We start from the raw sequence: 25,263 nt of genomic DNA, 5'->3' as shown, positions 1-25,263 counted from the left end.
AAACTGATTGGTTCGTTGATTGTGTTACGCTGCTTTCTGCTCGGGTGTCACGCCGTTGAATATAATCTATAACATGAAGCTTCTGCTATTGATTTTGTAATCATTTTGATTTGTTTAAGTAAAAATATATCGTCTTTTTCAAGCAATCGGGATATTTTGTATTTTGATTGTATTTTTGTATTCACGACCATGGCCGTATATGACCTTATTTGGTGTTCCCTAAGTAGAGAACACTAACGTTACCCAGTTCACAGCAGATAGTGAAGTAACTTCTTGGACGCTGACGTGGATTCGTGTAATTTTGCGAATGCTTATATACTTACCACGTGCACTCGTTGCAACATTGTTTTGATGTCGGTTTATTGGAAACAACATTGTAACGTATGTCTGTAACACCATACTCTCACGATACTCTCATATACTGTCATTTGTTTTTCATTTACTAACTCTTCTGTTTCAGCAGCATGTCAGAGGAGAATGTTTCCTCTCCTCCTCCTCCTCCTCCTCTTCCTCCTCCTCCCCCATCACTGGCTCCCTCAGTGTCCAGCAAGAAGAAGCTTTACCAGGCTTTATCAGAGGGAAGGGCCCCTGTAGAGGGGGACCATGAAGAGGCCAGGATTATTATAGGACAGAGAGAAAGCAGGTGAGCACAAATCACAGTTACACACTCTCAGAAAACCTTTTCTGTACAGTCATGATGATTTCATCGCAGCATTTCTCCATGAAGTTTTAGGAAGGATCTGCAATGGTTGCTGTTCAATAAGTATGTGCCTTCACTCATTCAAGATGGTCCACAGTAAGTTTCCATAAAAATACCTGTTAGTCGACTGATGTGGATTTTTTGATGGTCGATGATGCCGATATCTTAAAAAGCAGGGTGGCTGAAAGCTAAATATGATTAAATATTATTGTTCATAATATTTATTTACTAAATTAGAAATTAATCATTTGAAAATTAATCAATGTGAAAAAAAATTCTTAAAGGGTTAGTTCACCCAAAAATGAAAATTCTGTCATTAATTACTCTCTCCCTCATGTTGTTCCAAACCCGTGAGACTTTCGTTCATCTTCAGAACACAAATAAAGATATTTGTAATGAAATCTGAGAGCTTTCTGTCCCTCCATTGACAGCTACGCAACTACTTTAAAGCCCCAGAAAGGTAGTAAAGACATCATTAAAGTAATCCATGTGGATTGCACAAATAAAGAAATTGTTAAAAACATGAATAAAAAAAAAGTGCACTCAATAATATGGCAAAGTTGTACACACTGAGAATAATTTTAGTTAATTTTACACACAGTACACAGTGAATATCACATGCATATTCTGACACTTGTCGACCAAACGTATCATCCGATGTCGATATTTTAAAACAGCCAAGTATCGACCACTAAAACTCCAGCCATTTGCTGTGTGTCTGCGAGTCTGTGCTCTGCTAGATGAGATGTGGTTTCAGATGTGGTCTCGTGGCCTTATGGATGGCGGCTCATCTACTTCATCCTCCAGAGACGCTGGTCATGGAGACACTGGTCCAAACCGCAAAACACAACGCCTACACTGAACAAGGAGAGATGTTTTCTGGTACTAACATCTGCTTTTAAATCTAACTGTACATGTAGTAAACGTAGTGAAAAGTAAAGTAATGTTGCGGGTTGTTCTGCTAAGCATTAACTGTAATACCTCTAAATGCTATAATTTGTTATAATGCTATTTTATTTTTTTTCTGTTTCGAATTAGCCGGTGACATGGCCAGGCTGGCGGAGGAAGTGTGTGGGTGCAGAGTTCAGAGGTTATCAGGAGGCATGATGGGAGAAAACACCGCTGTCGTTCTCAAACACCTCGCTGGCGGACAGCCTGTTCTTATACCGTATCTTTACTGCTTTAAATGCTTGATTTAGTTTTAGTTCTCTTTTTTCTGAAATAATTTTTATTATTTTATTTTATTTTATCACCTTTTTTATCACTGTTTTCTGAAATTATTTTAGTTTATTTAAGTTTTTTGTTTTGCTCGCTGTTTTCTGATATTTTTATTTTATTTATCACTAAATTTTGTCGTTGTTGATCACTGTTTTCTGAAATTATTTGTATTATTTTATTTTATTTTATCACTGTTTTCTGAAATTATTTTTGTTTATTTTAGTTTATTTAAGTTTTTTGTTTTGCTCGCTGTTTTCTGATATTATAATTTTATTTATCACTAAATTTTGTCGTTGTTGATCACTGTTTTCTGAAATTATTTTTATTATTTTATTTTATTTTATCACTGTTTTCTGAAATTATTTTAGTTTATTTAAGTTTTTTTTTTTTGCTCGCTGTTTTCTGATATTTTTATTTTATTTATCACTAAATTTTGTCGTTGTTGATCACTGTTTTCTGAAATTATTTTATTTGACCACTAGGCCAAGTTTTTTGGGTTACACTTTATTTTAAGGTGTCTTTGTTACAGTGTAATTATATATTTAAGTACTGAGTAATATCAAGCAACTACATGTACTTACTATAGGGTTAGGATTTGGTTGAGGGTTAGTTGCATGTAATTATGCATAATTTACTTGTATTACTATGGTAAGTACATGTAACATTATGTAAAAAGGACAAAGGACGTTTTTTGTTTTGCTCACTGTTTTCTGATTTTTTTACCACTAGTTTATTTTTCTGTTTTCTGAAACTATTTTATTTTATTTTAGCACTTGGCCAAGTTTTACTGTTGAATGCTCACTGTTTTCACTGTTTATTTTAATTTACCACTAGGTTTTATAATCACTGTTTTCTGAAATTATTCTGTTCTATTTAGTTTAATTTCATCACTTGGACATTTTTTTTTTTTTTTTTTACATTTTCTTGAAATATAGTTTTTAGATTTGTATTTCCTTTTGCCACTAACAGCCACATCTCTTGACACTGTTGTTTACTAGTTTTAGGATCCTCTAAATTGCCAACTATGTATGCAAGTGCTAACATAATCAAATACAATGACACAAAGACACTGCTTGATGAGTCACACACACATAAATAGACTGTACTCTTTCCCTGACTGCTCTGGCACAGATATGATGAGGATTTTAATCATGAACCCTGTCTACGCAACGGCCACAAAGCCCACTGGGCAGTCGTCTCAGGTGAGACAAAATAATCAAGACAATTAACAAACTCAGTTAGTTGAAATCACAAAGTTATATAAGGGAATAACACTTCAATCAATACTTTTCCCCCCAGGTATATTACTAGGCTTTAGACAGGGGTGTGTGGACAGCAAACACTTCCCTCCTGACGTCACACTTCCCTGGCTTCATCTCTCTCAGAACGAGGCCTCTGTCTCTTGGCCGATGGATGGCATTGAGGAGGTGTTTGTTCTGGCGAAGCAGGGGAAGAGTCTCCGTTACCAGCTGTGGAAGTTTGAGTTGCTTACACAGAGCAACAGCCAGCTCAAGGAAATGGACCCTCAGAGAGCCAGCGATGGGACGCGTTACGTGGTTCCTCTTGGAGGCGTTCAGGACGGTCTGGCGGGACAAGTGCTTCTGCTTCACACAAACACACAGATGAGCTGATCAAAAACACCAAAGACTCGTCTTCACTGGAGTTGGAGTTGGTTGTACACCTGTGTTTTCAGTCTTCATCCACTAGGTGTCCTTATAGATTAAATCTTTGTAAAGCTGCTAAGCTAAATATGAAGTGAAGTTACTTTATGCAAAACTATAAAACTGATGCAGAATAATGTAATTATATTACATGCTCATGTAATGTGTGAAATAATTTGACACACACACATAATCTGCACACTTTATGAATGATGAGTGATCCTGGTAAAAAGTGTTTATTTTGGTAGACACTCCTCAGGAATCATAAGATTTCACAATAAATATCTTTTTTTCAATACCCTTATTTGTCGTTTGGTTTAAAGAGGTCATATGATGCTATTTTTAATAGTTCATTTGATAGATTATAGGTTGTAATAGCATAGGTTAACATGTAAGAATTCACATACTGTACATTATTGCAGCTCCTCTTCTCACAGTCTATCTAAAACGCGCTGATTTCTTCTACAAAGCCCCTCCTTCTCAGAAGCTCAGAGTGCTCTAATTGGCCAGTTTACCCAGTGCGTTGTGATTAGCCAATCATCTCCAGCGTGTATAGGAAATGTAACGCCCCTTCCCATAATAGTGAGCGTCAGCTTCCAAGACTTCTAATTCGAATTCTGAATAAATGTTACAAGCTGCAGATGGTTTTAAAGACTAATCTGTCATATAATTTTGTGGTTAAGATGCTTCCCTTTTCTAATTGTGGTGTCTGCTAGCGCAACACTTTGTTTATGCAACGATTCTGTCGGTTTTGACAGCTGTATTTGTGAGGTAATCCTCTTGACCAATCTGAACATTCGGTTCCGTTCAACACAAACTGAGGCTGAGCTGAGGATGCGAGTCATATTCAGATGTCATTACTGACGACCATCAGTAATAGGACAAAGTGTTTATCAGAACGCTTTAGTCATATGTTGTGCAACTCGAGGAAGAGCTGTTCTGAACAGGAAATTATGACAGGAAAACATCACTTGGCAGGAATAGAACATTTATATTAAAAAATGAGCAGTATCCTTGTAATCTAAATAACTTCCTCTTGACTCAAGAATGTTTTATTCAACATTCTTTTATTCAAGTTTTTTTTTAAATGTTTTGGAAGGTGTCTCTCATGCTCACCAAGGCTGCATTTATTAGAGAAAAAAATACAGTAAAACAATGTGAAATATTATTACAATTTAAATGCATTGTCTTAATGTATTTCGAAATGTAATTTTCAGCATCATCACTCCAGTCTGCAGTGTCACATGATCCTTCAGAAATCATTCTAATATGATGATTTGCAGCTCAAGAAACAGTTATGATTATTTTCAGTGTCTTATTTTTGTGGAAACTATGATAATTTTTTCCAGAAAAATGATTCTTTGATTAATTGAAAGCTCAAAATAACATTTATTTTAATTAGTGCCCTGTGTAACAATGTCTTGACTGTCATTTTAGATCAATTTAATGTATCCTTGCTGAATAAAAGTTATTTCTTAAAAAAACAAAAACACATACTCAGCCCAGTCCATACTGTAGAGTATTGATGATCTTAAGTAATTGTGAATCAGAAAGTGAACAGGAGAAATAAAGTGTATTAAACAATAATGGTTCCAGTTTATTGTATTGGCTTTCAAGACAACAATGATTGAAGGAGATGCGAGTACAAATGCTCCGCACGTCCCTATTGCAATTAAACTGCCGTCTCAAACTATTAAATGGGCTGAGACGACTCAAAAAGGCAGCGCACCATCCAGTTCTCTTTCCAATTTAAAACATGTCATCTAAAACACCCTGTACGGTTGTAGGAAACCAATTTCAACACATTGAACAATACATAATACTTTACATAATCTGTAAACAAGGCAGTGGATCTCCAGAGGAACGTGGTGTGAGATGGGGAAATACTGACAGAAGGAATGCTGACAGACCGTGTGCAGGCCCGTTCAGGGTGGAAAATACAATCTCTGAAGCTATAAGATAAACACACACACACACACACACACACACACAGTGGTAGAACATCCCGTTCTGTAAACTAACACCATCCAGGTGAGGTAATCACTTTAACACCATGTTTGTGATCTTGAAGAGGATATTATCTGATTATGTTTAGCAAACATGAAGTGATGATGGAAAAAGTTTGGTGCCTTTTTTCTTCTTTTTTTTTTAAGATGACACAGCCCCTAATTTGAGAACTAATGATGACATCAGTGGCCATAACTGGTATATAATCTGATTAAGCGCAGCAAAATAAATTTTCCACCACAGTTTGCAAGATCACCCATCTCAGAATGACAATCTGTCAGATTTGATATGCATGCAAGCAAAGTGTCATGAACACGATGAAGCTGAACTTTCAATGATGTGGAAAGAGCTGAAGGTCGGAGGTCATTTTGGTGTGGGTACCAGTAAAAAAAAAAAAAAAAAAACTCCAAAAATATTCTATTTGTATTTAAAGAAAAATTAAATCAGGTTAATGGTTGTTGGGGCAGATAAAGTAGGTTGACTTTTCAAACCTCTTTTTGGCTAACCTAGAAACTAAACTATATGACTAACAGGTCAGCCTTAAAAACTAATGAACCAAGAGTGAGCAAACAGATCAAACTATTCCATCAACACGTGTATATAAATATATATTATACTTGTTAGCTTTGTAACTGTGGCTATTTTTAAGAAACACTGCATACTAATTCTGATCAGTAAAGAAGAAGAAGAAACACAATCTTGGTAGATTCGAACTATCCACGATGAGGGCGGTTAGTTGAGTGCAAAAATGTTGGTGACAAACCTCTGACCGAGCCAATCTGTTAATGGTTTTGAACTAATTAAAGTTCTTCTGAACTGTTTAAAAGGTTAAATCATGGAAATATCATACACCATTAAGATTAGACGACCACAGGGTGGAAAAAAAGATGAAATCTGTATCAACTTTCAGAAATAAACGAGGTACTAGTTAGATTATGGAAATAAAAATCAAAGAAAAAAACAAAATTATTCCAAAAAAAAAAAAGTAAAATTAAATAAGCACTATTTACATAACTGAAACCCCAAAGAGAAATTTACAAGAAAAAAATAAACCAAAGCACATTCTAGTGTAATAGTGTTATCATCATACCTGTAGGTAAAAAACGAGAGAAAAAGACAAGTGAACTTTAAAGAATAATCATGGTTTGTGCACCCTGATAGTCTCTTCTCATCTGTTGCTCCTCACTGTCTGTTTGGTTTCAGTGTCAGTGTATCTTGACTGTTGTGGAGCTTCTGTGTATCTGCAGGACCACATGACCAAAAAAGGAATGAGGAACGTGAGCTTGTGGAGCACCGAGTCAACAGAATCAGCTTGAGTTTTTCCACTCGTGGTTTGTTGGCTTTCAGTCACTCCCTCAGCACAAGAGCACTCTTCTCAGGACTGATATCCTGCTGTGAGCCTCCAATTATCCATCAGCGTGTTCCTACACGTGATCCTTCGGGCTGAAGCATGTTGGGTGCATCCATCAGGGTGAGGCAGGGATCGAGTCCTGCAACATGTCACCAAAGATCTGAATGAGGTTGTCCAGACCCCACAGGTACCCGTCCTCCCGGTTTCCTTCGGCCCAGGGCGTTCGGTGGTCCAGGGTTTGGGGTGGTGGCAGTGGGATGGTCTTACCAAAGTCAATCATCCAGACTCGGGCCAGGCCTGAAGCGTCGTGCACGAACAGCAAAGAACTCCCAACCACCTGGACAGAAACAGGGTAAAAGTTCGAGCTTATGAGTCATGATATGTTTTGTTCCAGAGAAGACAATGATTTGGCCCAGGCAGGAAAGGATTTCACAACATGTACAGAACAGATCCCTCACCTCGTGTGTCCTGAAAAACCGTGACGTCTCTAGAGCACTGCGCAGCTCCTCCAGTCTCTGCAGATAACTCCTCTGAAGAAACAGAACCACACACAACTCTAATTATACATTACCCCATCTCCTGGATTCTCATTGGTTAATGTAAAAATACACAACATAGCAATATTGCAGGAAATATGTTAGATTAACGGTGCAGTAAGCGATTGCTGTTGAAAGTGGATCGGACCGAGCAGCACAACGCACTTGCAGCCAATCACCAATAGGGCGCGTGTCCACTCATGATGGGGGAGGAGAGTGAGTGAGCGAGCAAGAGGGAGATTTGAAGAAAGACTGTAGACAGAGAGATGACTGAGAGACATTACAAAAGAGAAAAGCTCAGAGGAATATCACTGGTTATGGCCAGGCAAGACCTTTAGGACCCGCATTAATATTAGAAAAGCTTTCCAGAAATCGCTTACTGCACCTTTAACTTGAATAGTATAAAAAATAAAAATAATAATTATACATATACGTTACAGTCTGAAACACCTATGGCAGAATTTATTGATTATCCTTTATTTTAAGGTGTCCTTGTTAGAGTTTAATATAAATGTACTACATGTACTTACTATTGGGTTAGGATTAATGTTTGGTTTAGAGTTAGTTGTAGGGGTGTAACAATACATCGATATGGATCGATGCATCGGACAAACGTCTAACGATACGATACATCGATACCACACATAAAATATTGATATACGGTACCTTTATTTTGACACACTCCACATCCTCACGTAACTTTTCTCCGCTGAAATAGACGCCTGACAAGATTGACTGAACCCTTTGTCACAAAAGCCGGTATTTTCCACTGTCAAGGCATCGCGAGTTCATGTTTTACAGCAGAAACGACAAGCCTCGAAAAGTCTGGTCAGGTGACAAGGCTGCTTGCTTGTCACTTTGAAAAGACGCGCTAGCTGAGAGGAGTTTCGTCAAAGCTGACTAAAAGTGATCGAGGATGGATTTCAGCGAACTTGATGAACCCGTGATATCTTCTTTGGGGCGCAAAAGAAAAAAGAAAAAGCTGAAACCTTTTCACGGAATCTTGCTAAAACAGGACGTTAGTGGTGAGGGAAAAGCTCTCTGTATTGCGTGTACGTAAATCACAACAACAAAGTTTGCTATGTCAGCTGAGAAGATTAACGTTACAAAGATTAACCAAGTGTTTTATTATGCATCATAGCAATTACTTGGCTTTGTTTAACTCTGAAACATGAAATGTGGAGTTATCTGCTTTTGCCACAAAAAATAAAACTAAATAAAAATAGCCTATATAAAAAATACTTTCAATGAACTTTAATTTGATAAGTTACCTGAATTTTTTGTGTTATTACTTAATCAAAACAACCCAGCTGCAGTTTGATTGATATTCAAATGCACAATATAAAAAAGAAAACATGATATATGAAAATGAACAAGAACAAGATGTCTGTTTTTGCAAATGAACTCTTCTGTTATAGAGTTCATTTGCAAAAACAGATTACTCAGTTCTTGTTCATTTTCATATCATGTTTTTTTAAACTTTCATGTTATATATTTTTACATGTATTAGTGTGAGTTAATAAACCTAACTGGTTGTGTACACTTGGCACATAATAGCCCTGAATCGAATCGAACCGTAATCGTATCGTAGAATTTTTTGAGGTATCGGCAAATATCGTATCGCAGGCTGAGAGAATTGATATCGTATCGTAATTAACTGTCCGATTTACACCCCTAGTTAGCTGCATGTAATTATACATAATTTACTGTTATTACCATAGCAAGTGCATGTGTAACAGACACGGTTGCACTTTATTTTATACCTCATATTACTCAGTACTTTCTTAGGGTAAGTATGCTGTAAGTACAAGTAAATGCACATACTGTAAAATAAAGTGCAACCAAATACACTGTGAAATGGTGTTACCAATTTATTAATGTCAGAGAGATTCATAACTGCAAACATATAGATTAACAAAACTGGAGAAATCTGAATGATCATTTTACTCCCATTTATTCCCACTCTTGTTAAACAAAAGTGAATAATATATATATATATATATATATATATATATATATATATATATATATATATATATATATATATATATATATAAAATAGTACATATAGTTAATAATTAACTACATGTACTTACTATAGGGTTAGGGTAGGATTAGGATTTGGTTGAGGGTTAGTTGCATGTAATTATGCATAATTCACTGTTATTACTACGGTAAGTACATGTACATATGTAACAAGGACACTGTAAAATAAAGTATTACCAAATATTTAATATAGTAATATATTGTAATTGACTAAAATAATAATGTAGCAGGGTCTTTTGTCATTTAGAAAAGCCTTTGTCATTGTCAGAACAGCCCTTCACAGAAATTCATCAGAAACCAACGAGAAAGAGATCAACATTACAGATTAAATAGGTTATTTTTTATTCTTCTTTTTTTTTGCTGTTGTAGTTTGTTTTCTTTTGCATTTACACAAATATAATACTAAAATAAATCAGGAAAGCCACTGGCTAAAGCTAATGAAAAAAAAACCTTCCAGTGCAGAGTTAAAACAGTGCAACCTTTCCACTGAAACAACATACCAATAACTGTGTGTTTCCATCCACAAAGTCCACCAAGGTCTTCGTCACCTGCTCCTTATGTTTGGTCTTTTTAAAGCTGGTGTTGCATGTGCCATCAGCTTTCTAAAATGAAACACAAGGTTAATGAAAAGCCTAATTTTCAGCATCATCACTCCAGTCTTTAGTGTCACATGATCCTTCAGAAATCATTCTAATATGCTGACTCGCTGCTCAAGAAGCATTTCTTACTATCATCAATGTTGAAAACGGTGCTGCTTAATATTTTTGAGGAAACATTATAATTTTTTTTCAGGATTCTGAATGAACAAAGCTCATCCTGAGTGACCAGATCAAGTAACATCTCTATTTTATCAGCTAAGCTCCCACCTTGATGCCCTCTATGCGGAAGCCGAGCGTTGCGGTTGAGCTCAGCGTCTCCCTCCACTGCATGTATCGAGGTTTGAGAACGGCCTGCTGGGCTCTCTCCTCGGGACTGGGCGCTCCCGGGTCCACAGCCACCATTTTCTCATACATGTCCTTCCTGAGACGAGGACGCTCACGGGCCTTTACCAGCTCTTCCTCCAGGTATGTCCTGTGGTAAAAGAAATTAAGCCAATCACAACCCTCATTCATTTATAGCTCACCGAGCCATCTAGTTTGTTTGGTTAGGGCTGGTTTGGAGTTTAAACTTATTTGTATAATCTCATTAAACCTGAACTGATCTTTATTCTTTTCCCTAAGTTTCTCCTTCTCACCTGGTTCCCATCTTGCAATCCATGATTGAAGGGGAGTCGAAGTCGGTCAGCAGATCATCCATCAGGTTGTAATCCTGGTCATTCTGCTGCACGACACCATAATAACCAGGTACAAATGGCCGGAGGTTGTCATTCATCAGCTTCTCGAGACACTGATGTTCACATTCACAATACTTCTTCAACAGTTTCCCATACTCGCCTGCCTGGAAACTTCCTATACACAAAGAGGCAAAAAAACGGTGTTCATTTCATCAGTCCAAAATGATAGGTCAGATGCATTTATCTCCTCCATTCATCCAGCAATGAAAGAAGAATGAGTTTTCACCTGCATGGCCTGCGAGCTGAATCCAAGGATATCGTTTCTTAAAGGAAACCACAAATGGAGAGCAATGCACCATGGTCTTCAACTTCCTCCACGATTTAGCCTGAAATCACAGATGGCAAATGCTCAGATTTTATAAATAATTTTCTCCTCATCCCACTTCAATTTTTCACTAAACAAACATTTTGTGAGTGCTCTGATTGGTCGGGTGCAGGGGTCTCTATAAAGGCCAATCAAGATGACGCAAAACTCAAAATTTTGACTGGTCTGGCAGTTCTACCAGGTGTGTGAATAATATAGGACAAATAGAGACATTGTAAAGACAGCAGCCCTACAGCAAGAAACGAGGGCTGTGATTCTAGTGCATTTCTTTTTTCTTCACAATGGTGTGCTTTCGTTCCTCCCTAAAAGCCCAAACTTAATGTCCAAATCAGCTGGATCAGCGATTGCCGTAAAATACAGTCTACTGTTGCTAAACTACAGGACGTGCTTGACAATAAAAGTTATTAAAGTTCTTAAAACTGCCATAAGCCTCGAAAGTGTTTCTGTGACTTTCTGTGTGGGCGAGACAGAGTGGAACACGCACAAGCAAAGTGAACTTTGAACCTCACAGAAATGTTTCAAAATGCCTGGCTTGGTGAGTATTCGCTTAAACACGTTCATTATGTCTTAAGTAATCATAAACAGTTGGAAAAAATAAAATAAAAAAAACATTAAAAAAATATTGCATGTGTATCAGTATATTGGATTCATGCATTCGGTCTTAAAGTGACAGCAGCCTAATATTCCTGCCGCCATCTGTGTCATTAATGTTAATCAAACAACAAAAGACAGAAAATTACTCTTAATTACTTAAGATTAATCTAGATTTCATTTATACAGTGAAAACTATGCAGTGTTGTTTTACATTTGATTGCTTTCTGTTGATAAAGACTGTTCTGTTATTTTGTTTTTTTAAAGGAATGCTATATTTGTTCAACTCTAAGCTGTTCCTAATTACCTCTAATGCCTGGTTTAGATTACACAATTTTAGCCCGATTTTGGCATGAAAGCCCGACGTTTGACATAGGGTTTCGATCGTTTCATCTCGTATAGTGTGTCATGGTGGACGATAACCAACGCCGCGTCTGCGATGCTTCACGACATCACGATAAAAAGACTAGCATGTTTCATAAAAAAAAAGAAAAAAAGAAAGGTTTTATTAAACCATCAAGAGTGAGTGAGTGTGTGCGTGAGTGAGTGCGTTTGTGTGAGGGGGTGTCAGTGTGAGCGAGTGAGTTTGAGTGAGTGTGTGCGCGTGTGTGAGTGATTGCGTGTGTATGTATGTGTGCGAGTGAGTGAGCATGAGTGAGTGTCAGTGTGAGCAAGTGATCTTGAGTGAGTGTGTGCGTGTGTGTGTGTGAGTGATTGCGTGTGTATGTATGTGTGCGAGAGAGTGAGCATGAGTGAGTGTCAGTGTGAGCAAGTGAGTTTGAGTGAGTGTGTGCGTGTGTGTGTGAGTGATTGCGTGTGTATGTATGTGTGCGAGAGAGTGAGCATGAGTGAGTGTCAGTGTGAGCAAGTGAGTTTGAGTGAGTGTGTGCGTGTGTGTGTGAGTGATTGCGTGTGTATGTATGTGTGCGAGAGTGAGCATGTGTGAGTGTCAGTGTGAGCAAGTGAGTTTGAGTGAGTGTGTGTGAGTGATTGCGTGTGTATGTATGTGTGTGTGCGAGTGAGTGAGCATGAGTGAGTGTCAGTGTGAGCTTGAGTGAGTGTGTGCGTGTGTGTGTGTGTGTGAGTGATTGCGTGTGTATGTATGTGTGCGAGTGAGTGAGCATGACTGAGTGTAAGTGTGAGCTTGAGTGTGTGTGTGTGTGTGTGTGTGTGTGTGTGAGAGTGCGTGTGTGTGTGTGTATGTATGTGTGCGAGTGAGTGAGCATGAGTGAGTGTCAGTGTGAGCGAGTGAGTTTGAGTGAGTGTGTGCGTGTGTATGTATGTGTGCGAGTGAGTGTCAGTGTGAGCGAGTGAGTTTGAGTGAGTGTGTGCGTGTGTATGTATGTGTGCGAGTGAGTGTCAGTGTGAGCGAGTGAGTTTGAGTGAGTGTGTGCGTGCGTGTGTGTATTTATGTGTGCGTGTGATACGGCACGTGATGACCGGTCGGTTTCTTTTCCATGACACAAGATTTTAGGAGTCAAAATCGCGTAATCTGACACAGTGACTATCGTATATAAGGCATAAGAGAGCGAATGGAATATGCTGCACTTTTTGTTTGCCAATAATTAAATAAATAGTTGTCAATTCATGAGACTCTCTCATCTCTTCATTTTTTTATACTTAAAATACATGATTGTTGTTAGGAATAGAATAATTTATTTTGGTAATCGGTATCAATGATCGTATCGGCCAATCCTGCTTCCAGTGATCGTAACCGGCCCCCAAAACCCTAATCAGAAACACCCTTAATTTAGAGTTTCTGTAAAAACACTGACACCTTTCTTCTCAGGCATGGGAACTAAAGGTCCAGAGGGACGAGTTTATCAGCGACACAAGGTCAACACGGCAGCCGTGACGCACACGCTCTGCAGATTACAGGTTATTGATTATAAAGCTCTGATCGATGAGGAATGTGTGAGTGTGGGAAATGACATAACTCAGCTGTTCGTAGGAGTCAGTGCTAGGAGGCCTTTTCAACTTTCACATTCACAAATCACAGACAGATTCCTATCATAATTCCTTAGATGTTTTTGTCTTTCTTTTTTTCACTTACTTTGACAGGAATACGGAAAAAAACAATAATCCCTGCCCGGAACAAACAGTTTCCAGAATAACCTGTTTTTAGGACCTGACCTACTTAATAGTATGACACCACATTGAAAATATAGCTCTTTTTTTTCTCATTTAAACCTGAAAATAAACAAGGTTTTGGATTATAATAATAATAATAATAATAATAATGTTATTATATTATATAATACCGGATTATACAACAACAGCAACACATTTTTGTAGTTACAAAAGATTTTTAGATGCTTCACTTATGGTCTCACTTTCAAGTCTCTTTCCTCTTTTCTTTATTCCCCAGTACAATTCATACATTCATTCCCTTCTTCCAAACCATCCCCCTCTTTCAACATGTGCTCTGTAGAGTCGACAGCTCGCTCTCCACACTTAGATGTAATTCAGTCTGTCCTTTCTGTTCCTGACCCCCTTTGACGACACTATAGCCAACAGGGGACAGACGACACCTCATAAAAGACCTCTGTCTTCCCTCCTGTCCTTCTGCCTGGTTACACACACACACTCCTTCAAACCTCGGGAGAGACGGATGACATTTCATTTCACTTTCAAAACAGGCACCATGTTCCCAAAACAGTTCTACATATATTTAGACACAAACATTTTCCACCTGAAATCCATCAAACATCATATCCACCATTGTTAAACGATGACAACATTATGTTTAATGCTTACAATTGTAATTGCAACACATGCTACTGATTCACGACTGCTGCTCCTTATCCTGATCGTTCTAAAATATGAACTGCTGTCACAATGAGATCCACTCATGGGTCAAAGGTCACTACCACCCTGGACAAACAGAGCCGCTGTATCTTCATGTCTGACTTATCTCAAGGACTTAAACACACACACACACGGTTTATTATTCCAGGCTCATTTGTCAGGTTACTGCTGCTTTAATAATGTAACTTTTGATCAACCTAAAATATCCGTTACTGAATCATTTTTTTAATATATATATTTTTTTAATTCTGAACCCAAACTTTTGACATGTCGTGTATCTCTCGCAGAAAAGAAAGAAATGCATAAAAATAAAACAGTTTCACTATTTGAAAAAGAATGGTTTAGGTCCTCAAATCCTTAATGATATTGATATGAATTCATGACATTTGTTTAAAAAAAAAAAAAAAAAAAAAATTATTATATATATCTAAATAAAAATAACACCATGAAACACATCATGTGTTGAAGAACTAAGGAAAATATATGATTACTATTTACTTTCCTTGAAAATAAATGTAAAAGCATGAATACATTGAACACATATCAACAAAGAATGGCACTATTATTCCTTTCCTTTAACATGGACACTTACTTGTCATTGTCCCTTTTCCCAAATCAACACAACAGTGTGAGGTGTGTGTGTCTGCGCACGTGTGAGTGTGTGAGAATGTCTCTTACCTGGCAAGCAAGACAGCAGACAGTCACTAATTTATGGGTAAAAACAAGCATGCACTAACACACATTTAAAACACACACAAGCGTGCAGAGACCCACGACTCCCGCACTGCCCTGCAACCACACACGCATCCGGGAAACAGACTGAGCCTCCCCACACACACACACACACATGTGCATGGAGCACTGATACTCTCTCTCCTCTCTCTCTCTCTATGGTAATTCTAGGTCTCTCACTCACATGGACCTCTGCTCGACCGTCTTTCTCGCCGTCTCTCTAAACGTATCAGTCCAGTCTCACTCGTCAGTCGATGCGATCTCCTTCTCATATGTCCCCCTGCACACTCTTATCTCACTCTCTGATCCTAATCCATCATCTTTCACCAGCTCTCATAGAGCGTAAACGCACTCCTCCTGCCTCATTCACTCCCTTCTTGCTAAACACTGACAAGCTTATAATGAAATGTGTAAAAGAACATGTAAACAATCTCATGATAGAATGAGAGCATTGTTATGCGGTTGGGTGTTCTGACTAAAAGGGAACCGGTCATATTAATAGAGAGCTCAAATGTACATTTGTTTTATTTCATGTTTATTTCAATCGCCGAGAACGATTTATAACTCTTTCTCTGCCAGCGTTTAAAATATAGTTTGCCAGCCACCACCAGTATTTTTTATAATTTTCGCACAATTTTCATGGCTCCTAGAATATTTTGTTGTATGAATATCTGAACATGCAATATATCAACAACAAAACAAAAAAAACTTAACTTATCAACACTTGTGGGTGAGTTTCATTAAAAAAAAGCAACATTTTGAGCAAAAAGCTGAGAAAATCGTGTTTTTGTCAAAGATTACGTCTGGATGGGATTCAGAACGATGATCAAAACACAGATGGAGTCGATCGAGTCCATCAACACACTCACAGCTTCACAGTCCTGTCGACATTTCATTCAGTAACATTAGGCAGTTTTGATTTATATGCCGTTTAAAGTTGATGATCATGTTATTTTAGATGTGCATCTGATTACATATGCTATCGCTTCTTCACTTGTTTCTGCTTCTTCTTCACCTGTGTTTTGATCTGGAGATTCTCTACTCTTACAGAAGATGTGTAACAGCGCCCCCTTACTGTGTAACAGGGAAAACACGGAAAGCCGGAAATTTCCGTCAATGGCGGGGAAAGAGTTAATAGTTATGGTTGTAGTTTCAGTTTACAATAACAACTCATAGGGCTGGGTATCGATTCGCAAGCTCTCAATTCGATTCGATTCTCGATTCCATTTTCGATTCGACTCAATGAATATAGATTTTAAATCCTATATTTATTAAAAAGAACAGTGACCATAAGTTTACAAGTGGATAATTAATAAAAAGAAATTAAGAACTCTTAAACACCTTTTATTTTAGGTACACTTGGGTACATTATAACAGAACCCAACTCTATATTTCAAATGCATTCAATGAATAGACAGGATTTTGATGCAAGATGAAAAATTGATGCTGAAAATTGGTCAGAACAGTCGCATGCCTTGATCAAACAGGATCAGGTTATTTTATGTTTAAGATAAAACACATACAATCTCACAGCATAAGCTGTAACATGGAGACTGCAAGCCTATGAACAGTGGAGGAAAACTAATGCTGGCTTTTGGGTGATAGATAAATAAATATGGAAAAAATCGATTGGTGGCCTTTGAGAATTTTTTCTTTTCACATAAAAAAAAAAAAACATTAACCGAAAAATCTATTTTTTTTGCCCAGCCCTAAAGGGAACGGATATAAACGTCCTGCTGCATGCCTGACATCTGTCAATCACATGTTAAAACAAAGGTTTTAAAAGGTTAAATGCTGCTTTAAAAGAAAATTCCCATCTGACTTTATGGATCTTCTCCGTGTTCTCCTGCCATGAAGATGCAATAATGCAAATCATGTAACAGACGTTAAATAAATCATTTTAATAGTATTTATTAAATGTCTTATTTTTAGTAAGCAAGTAATAATGATTAAAATCAGATCATAATGACAGCAAACGCCACTAATGTAATAAATGTGCTTTTCTGGTCTGTTTGTGTTTGAACACGCTGTAAAAACCCCACCCACCCCATCACCACCTCCTCCGTCACTGCAGAGATCCATTTTCCACTTCTCTCTTTCCCTCTCGATCTTCTGATCTCTCTCTCAGAAGCTCCTAAAGCATTACAAGCATAATAGAGGTAAACCTGTCCAACAGCTTCACAGAAAGCAAAAGATCCAGAGAGACAAATGTCTCACATTCTTCCTGTAAACTGTTTTCAAGTTGTATGGAGTGTTTGTCTTTGTCTGAGAAGTGGTTAAGCAAGCTTATGAACGGTTTACGTCATCACAAGCTGAGATGCAAGATACATTCAGCATAACAAAAAAGTAATTCTCTCTCACACACACACACACACACAGAGAGAATCATCATGATCAGTGAAGCGAGGTTCGACACAGATTAAGAAAGAGATGAAGAAACAGAAGTGTGAAGCAACACCATATATGGATTCATGGTTACTTGGCGACGAAGGAACCGCCCACAACTGAGTTTTCCATGACAGTGTGAGCGATGGTTAAACGATGGCATCAGAACATGTGTGTGTGTGTGTGTGTGTGTGTGCACAGGCCTGTGGATGTCAGCAGCTGAAGCAACACACTCAATTTAGGCTCATTCATTCAAAGACAACACAAAAATTTGAATATGCAGCTTGCATGACGCTAATGTACAGCAAATGCAAAGGAAAAAGACTTGTAATGATAGCATACAAAATAAACCCTGACAGGGTGATGAGGAACTTTTGGGGCTTATTACAAGGCGACTTATCAATATTTTGTTGACCTTTATTTGATTGACTTTTTTTTTTATTGTGTGAGAAGATATGAAGAGTTCAAAAGTGCAAGGATGCATTAAATTGAGCAAAAGTGACAGAAAAAGTATTTGCAGTCACACTTTAGATTAAAGTCCAATTCTCACCATTAACTAACTATTAACTATGACTTTTGCTCCAATAAAATCCTAATTACTGCTTATCATTAGTAAGGTAGTTGTTAAATTGAGGTATTAGGATTAAGGGATGTAGAATATGGTCATGGACATTATATGTGCTTTATAATTATAATATTTTTTGGGTCACATTTTAGTTTATGGTCCAATTATCACTATTAACAACGATTTGTGCTTTAATACACTCCTAATTAGTAAGGTAGTTGTTAAGTTTAGGTATTAGGATTAAGGGATGTAGAATATGGTGATGCAGAATAAGGCTCTAATATGTGCTTTTTAAGTACTAATAAACAGCTAATATTCTAGTAAATGTATGCATGCTAATAAGCGACTAGTTAATAGTGAGTAGAGGAGCCTAAACTAAAGTGTTACTGAAATTTCTATTTAAAACAAAGGTTGTTCTTTTGAACTTCGTAACATCAAAGAATCCAGAAAAACATGCATCATGTTTTCAACATTGATAATAATCAGAAATGTTTCTTGAGCATCAAATCATCATATCATAGAATGATTTCTGAAGGATCATGTGACACTGAAGACTGGAGTAATAATGATGAAAATTCAGCTTTGATCACAGGAATATTTATATATATATATATATATATATGACCAGTTATTTTAAACTAATAATATTTCACAATATTACTGTATTTTATTACACTGTATAATGCCTTTTTGATCAAACAAATGCAGCCTTGGTGAGAATTAGAGACTTTCAAAAACACTACAAAATATCAAGCGTAGTGTAAGATGTACGCATGAAGAAATCCGGGAAAAACAATCAGTGCGGGAAAGATGGAAAGATTACGAGGAGCCAGTGCGGAACTTCCTGACTGATTCATCCTGATTCACGGATCAGCCAGACATGAACAAAACTAGCTGTGGTTATTTGGATAATGGGAGATTGAGTGAGAAACTGAAGATTAGCAAAGAAACGCCCACATGTGAAAGTAATGCATAATATCAGTTCTGTTTTTGCAGATGCCGGTCAGTGTTTTTCAGACACAGTAGATGCACATCAGGGTGAAAGTCACTGCGAGACCCTTATTTTATTCAAACTGACTCAAAGCGCATTCAAAGTAGTACAGATTTGATCAGAATGTTCCAGGAAAATCAAGCCCATGACCTTCACGTCATGCTTTAGCATTGAGGTTCAGTAATAGACATGGTTTTTATTTATGTCCAGCCTCAGTGCACTGAACGCTCGGTCAGTCTGTGGAACGAGGGTTTCGGTTCAGATCAAGGTAAACACACGTCTACTCAGAGATATGAAGTCACTCAAAGCTTCAGATAGTCAACGCCACCCAGTTTCAGATGGATTATCCATCCTGACTGAGCACACATTGTCTAGCCAAGATTGAAGCGTCAGACACCAAGACACACGGGATTCGGGGGATTTTTCCCAGCTGGAGTCTCTGGTGTCATTACAATGAGTCTCACTCCTCTATTAGTCACATTAAATCAATCAGTGACCTTTGGAAATAATGTCACAATTCTATTTTTTTGTGTTTGTTTCCAGAAACTAGAAGAGTTTCTATTCTTCATCTTCAGAGTTTCGCTCATACTTAAAAAAAATAAAAAACATCCCCGTTTGCATTAGGTTTATCTTACTCACTTTAGTCTCGAACACCTAAACGCCAAATATACTGTGTAGTTATACAACTTTCCACAGAAAAAAAAATCATCCCTCCCATGGGTTTCACCAGTCAACTGTTCCAAGAGCCAGCAAAATATATCAGCAACACGAGCCTGAAACCGAAAACGTTTGCCAGACCAGAAATTATTTGTCAGAGAGAATGAAACTACGATATTTCAGTAACCTTTTCTAAAAGCCAGACGATTTACATATATATAAAATAACAGGCTCATGTCAAAGTACCTTAGAGACACCCCTTTCACAGAACAAAAGCTGGAGATGTACAGATAATGAGATTAAAAATAGCTGTAATTTCTAATAAAAAGTTTCACTGTGACTCAGTGCTTAAGCATGCTTATACTCTTCATTCTTACATGCCAACTGAAGCTATACTGTAGATCAACAACAACTCAAACACAAAAAAGTTGTCCTTACTGGCAAGCATAAACTCCTAATCTATGCATTTAAAGGAATAGCAGTAGATAAGCAGCACAATACCTCATGTCTGCTGCAGGACTTGACAATAAATATGGTAATAAAGTTGTGCACAAACACTTATCAAGAGCCCTTCCCTAACCTTTGAGACATACCCTCATGAAGAAGGCTACACTCATGTAATTAAGTGTCCAAAAAGTGTTCAGTTTGCAAGTATATTATCTCAAAGTAGGCTATATCATTTCCGTAATAAGTATACTAAAGTGACTTTAACATACTTATTACGGAAATTATATACTTTGAGATAATATACATGCAAACTGAACACTTTTTGGACACTTAATTACATGATATGTGCAATTAAATAAATATATTGTAGATTAAATTTATATTAAAATCAGATAGTTGAACTTGAAATTTTTTTTTTTATATATATATACATATACTTAAGTAGGACATCTTTATATTTTAGTCGTTTTTTCGCGACGACTCCAATTTTTGTCTGATTCTCATTCTAAATCTGATCGATGAACAGATTTAATTTAAGCTTTTATTCACATATAAACATTCATCAACGCAGATATCAAATGTGGTAAACAGAAGCTCAAGAATGCTTGCTTGGATGTGCGAGAACCAATGAGGTTCATTCTCGTGTTACGCACCACGTTTGAGCTTCAGCAAGAGCCAATGAGGTTCATTCTTGTGTTACACACCACGTTTGAGCTTTAGTAAGAGCCAATGAGGTTTGTTCTCGCTCATCAAGCAGGTTCGGTTGAGCTTCTGTCTATCTTTATCTTCTGATCAATAGGGCTGGGTACCGAGTTCAATACTTTTTAGGTACCGACCGAATTGCCTCGATACTATCAAGTATCGGAAAATGACTTGTTGTTCGGTACCAGATTTCGATACCTAAGGGGTTAACTCGTCAACGTCAGTGAGCCAATAAGCACTAAAAACAATAGTTTACGCGGTTGCGCCCAGAGATGTGGCTCACGTAAAATGTGTAAAGCGTCCCAACCCCCTAAAGATGTGGAAAAGTCGATCAAAAGTGTGGCTACATTTCTCCAGGCTCATAGGCTGCAGTATTTGTGGTAAAATAATTGCTGCAAAGACCGATACCAGGACAAATATGATGAAGCACTTGACAGTGTACGGAGTAAACATAAGAGCAGAAAGATGCTCCGTCTTCGACTGGTAAATGAAGAGATACCTTGTTGCCCTTATCACTCTGACAGTGTTTATATAGCAATAATGACCTATTATTTCTATTTATTTTTTTGATTTCTGTTTCAAATAAATGCTGTTCTTTTGAAATTTGTATTCATCAAAGAATCATGAAAAAATTTATCAGTTTCCAAAATATTAAGCAGCAAACTGTTTTCATATTTCTGAAGGATCATGTGACACTGAAGTAACGAATTTGAAAATTCAGCTTTGACATCACAGGAATGAATTACATTTTTAAATTTATTCAAATAAAAAAACAGATTTTAAATTGTAATACTAGGCCTATTTCACAATATTACAAGTTTTACTGTATTTTTGATCAAACAAATTCAGCTTTGGTGAGCATGAGCTTTTTATAAAAAAATGTTTGTTCCTTTGTGCACTGGCTAAGGAGCATGAGTCAAACTGAAAAAATAAAACCAAAGTTTTTCTGAGGTAATGTGTTATGTAATCTTGTTAAACTGGATTTCATAAAATTGGTATCGAAAAAAAGTATCGTTCAGGAACCGGTATCGAAATCAAGGTATCGGTATCGAGAACGATATCCAGCCCTATGTTTATATGCGAATAAAAGCCAAAATTTAATCTGTTTATCGTATAAAGCGATCAAGTCTCTTCAGAAACTGTGGACTAAACCGCTCAATTCATAGTGATTAGTTTAACATCACTTTATGAGCTTTTTGACGCGTCAAAGTGGTAGTTGCGTAGCTGTCAATGGAGGGACAGAAATCGCTCAGATTTTATTGAAAAAATATGTTGTGTTTAAAAGAAATGAAAGTCTAAAGGGTTTGAAACAACATGAGTGTAATGACAATTTAAATTTTTGGGGTGAACTATCCCTTTAATAAAGACTAAAAACATTTAAATTGTTATAACTGGACACTTACCCCTGCCAGTTCATCAGGACTGCCGAACATACTGGGGGACAGACTGGTGGGCTCGATGTCACTGCCTGTGAAGTCATCCTCAGACTCCTCAAACGACGAGGCAGAGGATAATCCAGCAGAAGAGGAGCTGGAGAGTTTTCTGTGGAACAGAGAGGGCGCAGGGGAGCCTCCACAGCCGCTGTCCGAGCAGGGCGAGTCCTCGTCGGGGTGCAGGTCCAGTGAAAACCCGCCCATGCTCAGCGTCAAATCAGTGATGCGCGGACTGTCCTCACCAGGACCCAGATCATCATGGGTGACTATTAGTTTGGGAATAATCCTAGGGAACGGGTTTAAGGCTTGTTGCTCCCCTTCTTCACTCCTCCGATCGGAAACGGAGGGTTTCAACGTACTTTTGGTCATTTTGTGTTTAGCTAACGGAGACGAACAGCTGAAGTCTACAAGAAAGTCTGGGGTGTTCAGGCTGTGTGTCACATTTTCCTCCGAAACTCTGCCTGAAGTCACGGCACCTCCTGACATTCTTTCCATGTCCCACAGCGAGACGCAACACTCATGGTTCTCCTCCACCCGTCCTCCTCTCTGTCCGCCTTGGGAATCCGAAACTTGAATCTCGAAGTCCGTCGCGCGACTCAGAAGAAGCAAGTTATCGGGCGCATGCTGATTACCGGAAGAACTCGCGTTTAAAAACAGATTTTTCGGCTCACGAACGCTTACATCCACAGAAGTCTTTTCCTCTTTATAATCGTCCCGCCAGCACTTCAGAACAGTCGGCAGCTCTTTGGTTTTCATCGGACTCTCGTCTAACCAGTCACCGGTGTGCGGCGAACAATAAACTCCTCGCACACGCGCTCGTGTGGAGCTCGCGGGCGCTGCGCTGTTGCTTGAGTGTGAAGAATTGCTGGTTGTTGATTGGCCCATCCTGCACACCGTACCGAGCACTCACGCAGACCTTTAAATGCCACGCCCACTACTGGCTCAGGCCAAGGTCTTTAACCCTGTAAAGCCTGACATATGAAATAATAGTCAGAAATATATATATATATATATATATATATATATATATATATATATATATATTTTTTTTTTTTTAAATGGAACAGTTTATTTTATATTTATACGAAATATAAGCATATTAGATACGTCAAGCTTTTATGGCTCATATCATATCATATTAGAGAAAATGGAGCTCACACTCCAGGAGTAAAAACACCTCAGTTTTATTCAGAGGCCCAAACTGAGCAAAAATATGCAATTTGGTGCAGATGTTGTTATTTGTATGGCCAAAAGTGAACAATTTTGATAGCTTAATGTAAATTAATGATATTTTTTATTACAGTATATCAGTTGTCACTCAATACCTCCTAATAATAGCCTATGTAGTTAAGCCTATATGATATTTAAATGTTTTGTTTTATGATCGAAGCTCTGTAGTTTAATTGTGGGGTAAAACATATAATACAATGCAATACAGTGATGTTTGAGAAATAAATACAAACTTGACTGTTCCTCAAGTCTGTTGTATCACAGCCTATTTTAAACTTACATTCTAACATGATATTTAAAGATTGCATGGATAATCAAGTAAAGCAAGTTTGGGGCACCATTGACTTCCATAGTATGTTTTCCTACCATGGAAGTCAATGATGCCCCACAACTGTTAGGTTATGAACATTCGTCAAAATATCTTTTTAATTGTGTTCAGCAGAAGAAATACATTTATACAGGCTTGGAACAACTTGAGGGTGAGTAAAAAAAAAGAAAAAAAAAAGACAGAAGTTTTATTTTTGGGTGAACTATCCCTTTAAATAATATAATGTATCAAATATGATCCAGTAAGATTTATACAAATATATATATAGATATATATAAGAAATAAAAAAAAATATGATACACAACTTCTTATAGCCTATCAGGATCAAGGCAATAATTACATTACAATCTCAAATAGTCTATCACCTTATCGTTTTGATCACCTGCAGACACATGGACGAACACAGTTCTTAATAAAAAAAACATTTAAGCTTAACCTAACCACAAAAGAATAGGCCTACACTTTTACAAATCACACCCCCTGTACACACATCAATAAATGTCGATCATTACAAGCAAGCTGTAATTAAACAAACAAAGTTATAACGTTTAATATGTGACTTATAAGTGATCCCAACACTTACCAGAAGAGCTCTTCTTCAATAAAAATGCCATATAAATCATAGAGGGGGAATGTTTAACTAACTGGGTCATTTGATTCAACTAGATTATGACATATAGCCTAGTTTACTGTGTATCGATATCATCCAATGCATCTGGATTGTCTCCCTCCAGTGTTTAAAGAGGAAAAGTACATGTCTAAAGCTTGAGAAAATTTCATAGCATTTTATGTGTTTTTTTCCCCTCACAGAAGAAAGAAGGTCAAAAATTGGATGGAAACGACACGTGGGTGAGTTAATAATGACGTAATTTAGATTTTTGGCTGAACTATCTTAACAGCATTAGTAAAAACTACACTACACTGCACCCTGAGATATTCTTGTTTGCTCAGCTTTCCAACAATCCGTGTTACAGTGAGTCAAACAATGACTCGACACACTGTATGACCACAGGACACAACTCAAGACAAGACCACATTCACCACAGTCCCCTGGTTATTCAGTATAAACCACACAAGAGCAAGAATAATTGTTGCATTAATAAAGAAATTAAGTGTAGGCTACATGAATTTAACGGTACAAAAATTAAACAAAATTAAATCAAATGGAATGAAAATCGCACTGATTGTACCCATGCGAAGAGTTATATAAGACTGAC

The 25,263-nt window shown here is 37.4% G+C and overlaps 2 protein-coding genes and 1 long non-coding RNA gene across 4 annotated transcripts; 1 reads left to right on the top strand and 2 right to left on the bottom strand.

The window, feature by feature from the left end:
* The first annotated feature begins 12 nt into the window (after window positions 1-12).
* Window positions 13-6,638, top strand: actmap (actin maturation protease). Of its 2 annotated transcripts, none has more exons than XM_082181379.1 (7): window positions 13-381; window positions 461-643; window positions 728-796; window positions 1,458-1,582; window positions 1,739-1,868; window positions 3,050-3,120; window positions 3,218-6,638. In XM_082181379.1, exons 2-7 carry the CDS (start codon window positions 465-467, stop codon window positions 3,547-3,549), a joined length of 906 nt encoding a protein of 301 aa, XP_082037505.1. In that variant the 5' UTR covers window positions 13-381; window positions 461-464; the 3' UTR covers window positions 3,550-6,638. The 2 variants fall into 2 exon arrangements, with proteins under 2 accessions (XP_082037505.1, XP_082037504.1); XM_082181378.1 differs by having other exon boundaries at window positions 15-381; window positions 464-643.
* On the bottom strand, window positions 5,152-23,388 carry itpkcb (inositol-trisphosphate 3-kinase Cb). Its single transcript, XM_082181357.1, has 7 exons — window positions 22,459-23,388; window positions 11,079-11,178; window positions 10,754-10,967; window positions 10,386-10,590; window positions 10,020-10,121; window positions 7,396-7,467; window positions 5,152-7,274 (listed from the first exon to the last, which is right to left on the bottom strand). The coding sequence occupies exons 1-7, from the start codon at window positions 23,371-23,373 to the stop codon at window positions 7,053-7,055; spliced, it is 1,830 nt and encodes a 609-aa protein (XP_082037483.1). The 5' UTR covers window positions 23,374-23,388; the 3' UTR covers window positions 5,152-7,052.
* Window positions 12,254-15,486, bottom strand: LOC309507241. The gene is made up of 2 exons (XR_014209096.1): window positions 15,255-15,486; window positions 12,254-14,365 (listed from the first exon to the last, which is right to left on the bottom strand). It is a non-coding gene; the product is annotated as an uncharacterized lncRNA (long non-coding RNA).
* Window positions 23,389-25,263: the final 1,875 nt, after the last annotated feature.

This window comes from Leuciscus leuciscus, assembly GCF_965113295.1.
Source record: "Leuciscus leuciscus genome assembly, chromosome: 10".
In the NCBI taxonomy this organism is placed as follows: Eukaryota; Metazoa; Chordata; class Actinopteri; order Cypriniformes; family Leuciscidae; genus Leuciscus; species Leuciscus leuciscus.
This window is presented reverse-complemented; position numbering and strand designations above follow the sequence as displayed.

Excerpts from the sequence above, each read along its gene's own strand:
- actmap (XM_082181379.1), top strand. The coding sequence starts at position 465 with ATGTCAGAGGAGAATGTTTCCTCTCCTCCTCCTCCTCCTCCTCTTCCT. Across the intron at positions 644-727 it reads ATAGGACAGAGAGAAAGCAG|TTTTAGGAAGGATCTGCAAT; the intron begins GTGAGCACAAAT and ends TTCTCCATGAAG. Across the intron at positions 1,869-3,049 it reads GGACAGCCTGTTCTTATACC|ATATGATGAGGATTTTAATC; the intron begins GTATCTTTACTG and ends GCTCTGGCACAG.
- itpkcb (XM_082181357.1), bottom strand. The coding sequence starts at position 23,373 with ATGGGCCAATCAACAACCAGCAATTCTTCACACTCAAGCAACAGCGCA. Across the intron at positions 11,179-22,458 it reads GTCCTGATGAACTGGCAGGG|GCTAAATCGTGGAGGAAGTT; the intron begins GTAAGTGTCCAG and ends CTGTGATTTCAG. Across the intron at positions 7,468-10,019 it reads ATGGAAACACACAGTTATTG|AGGAGTTATCTGCAGAGACT; the intron begins GTATGTTGTTTC and ends CTGTTTCTTCAG.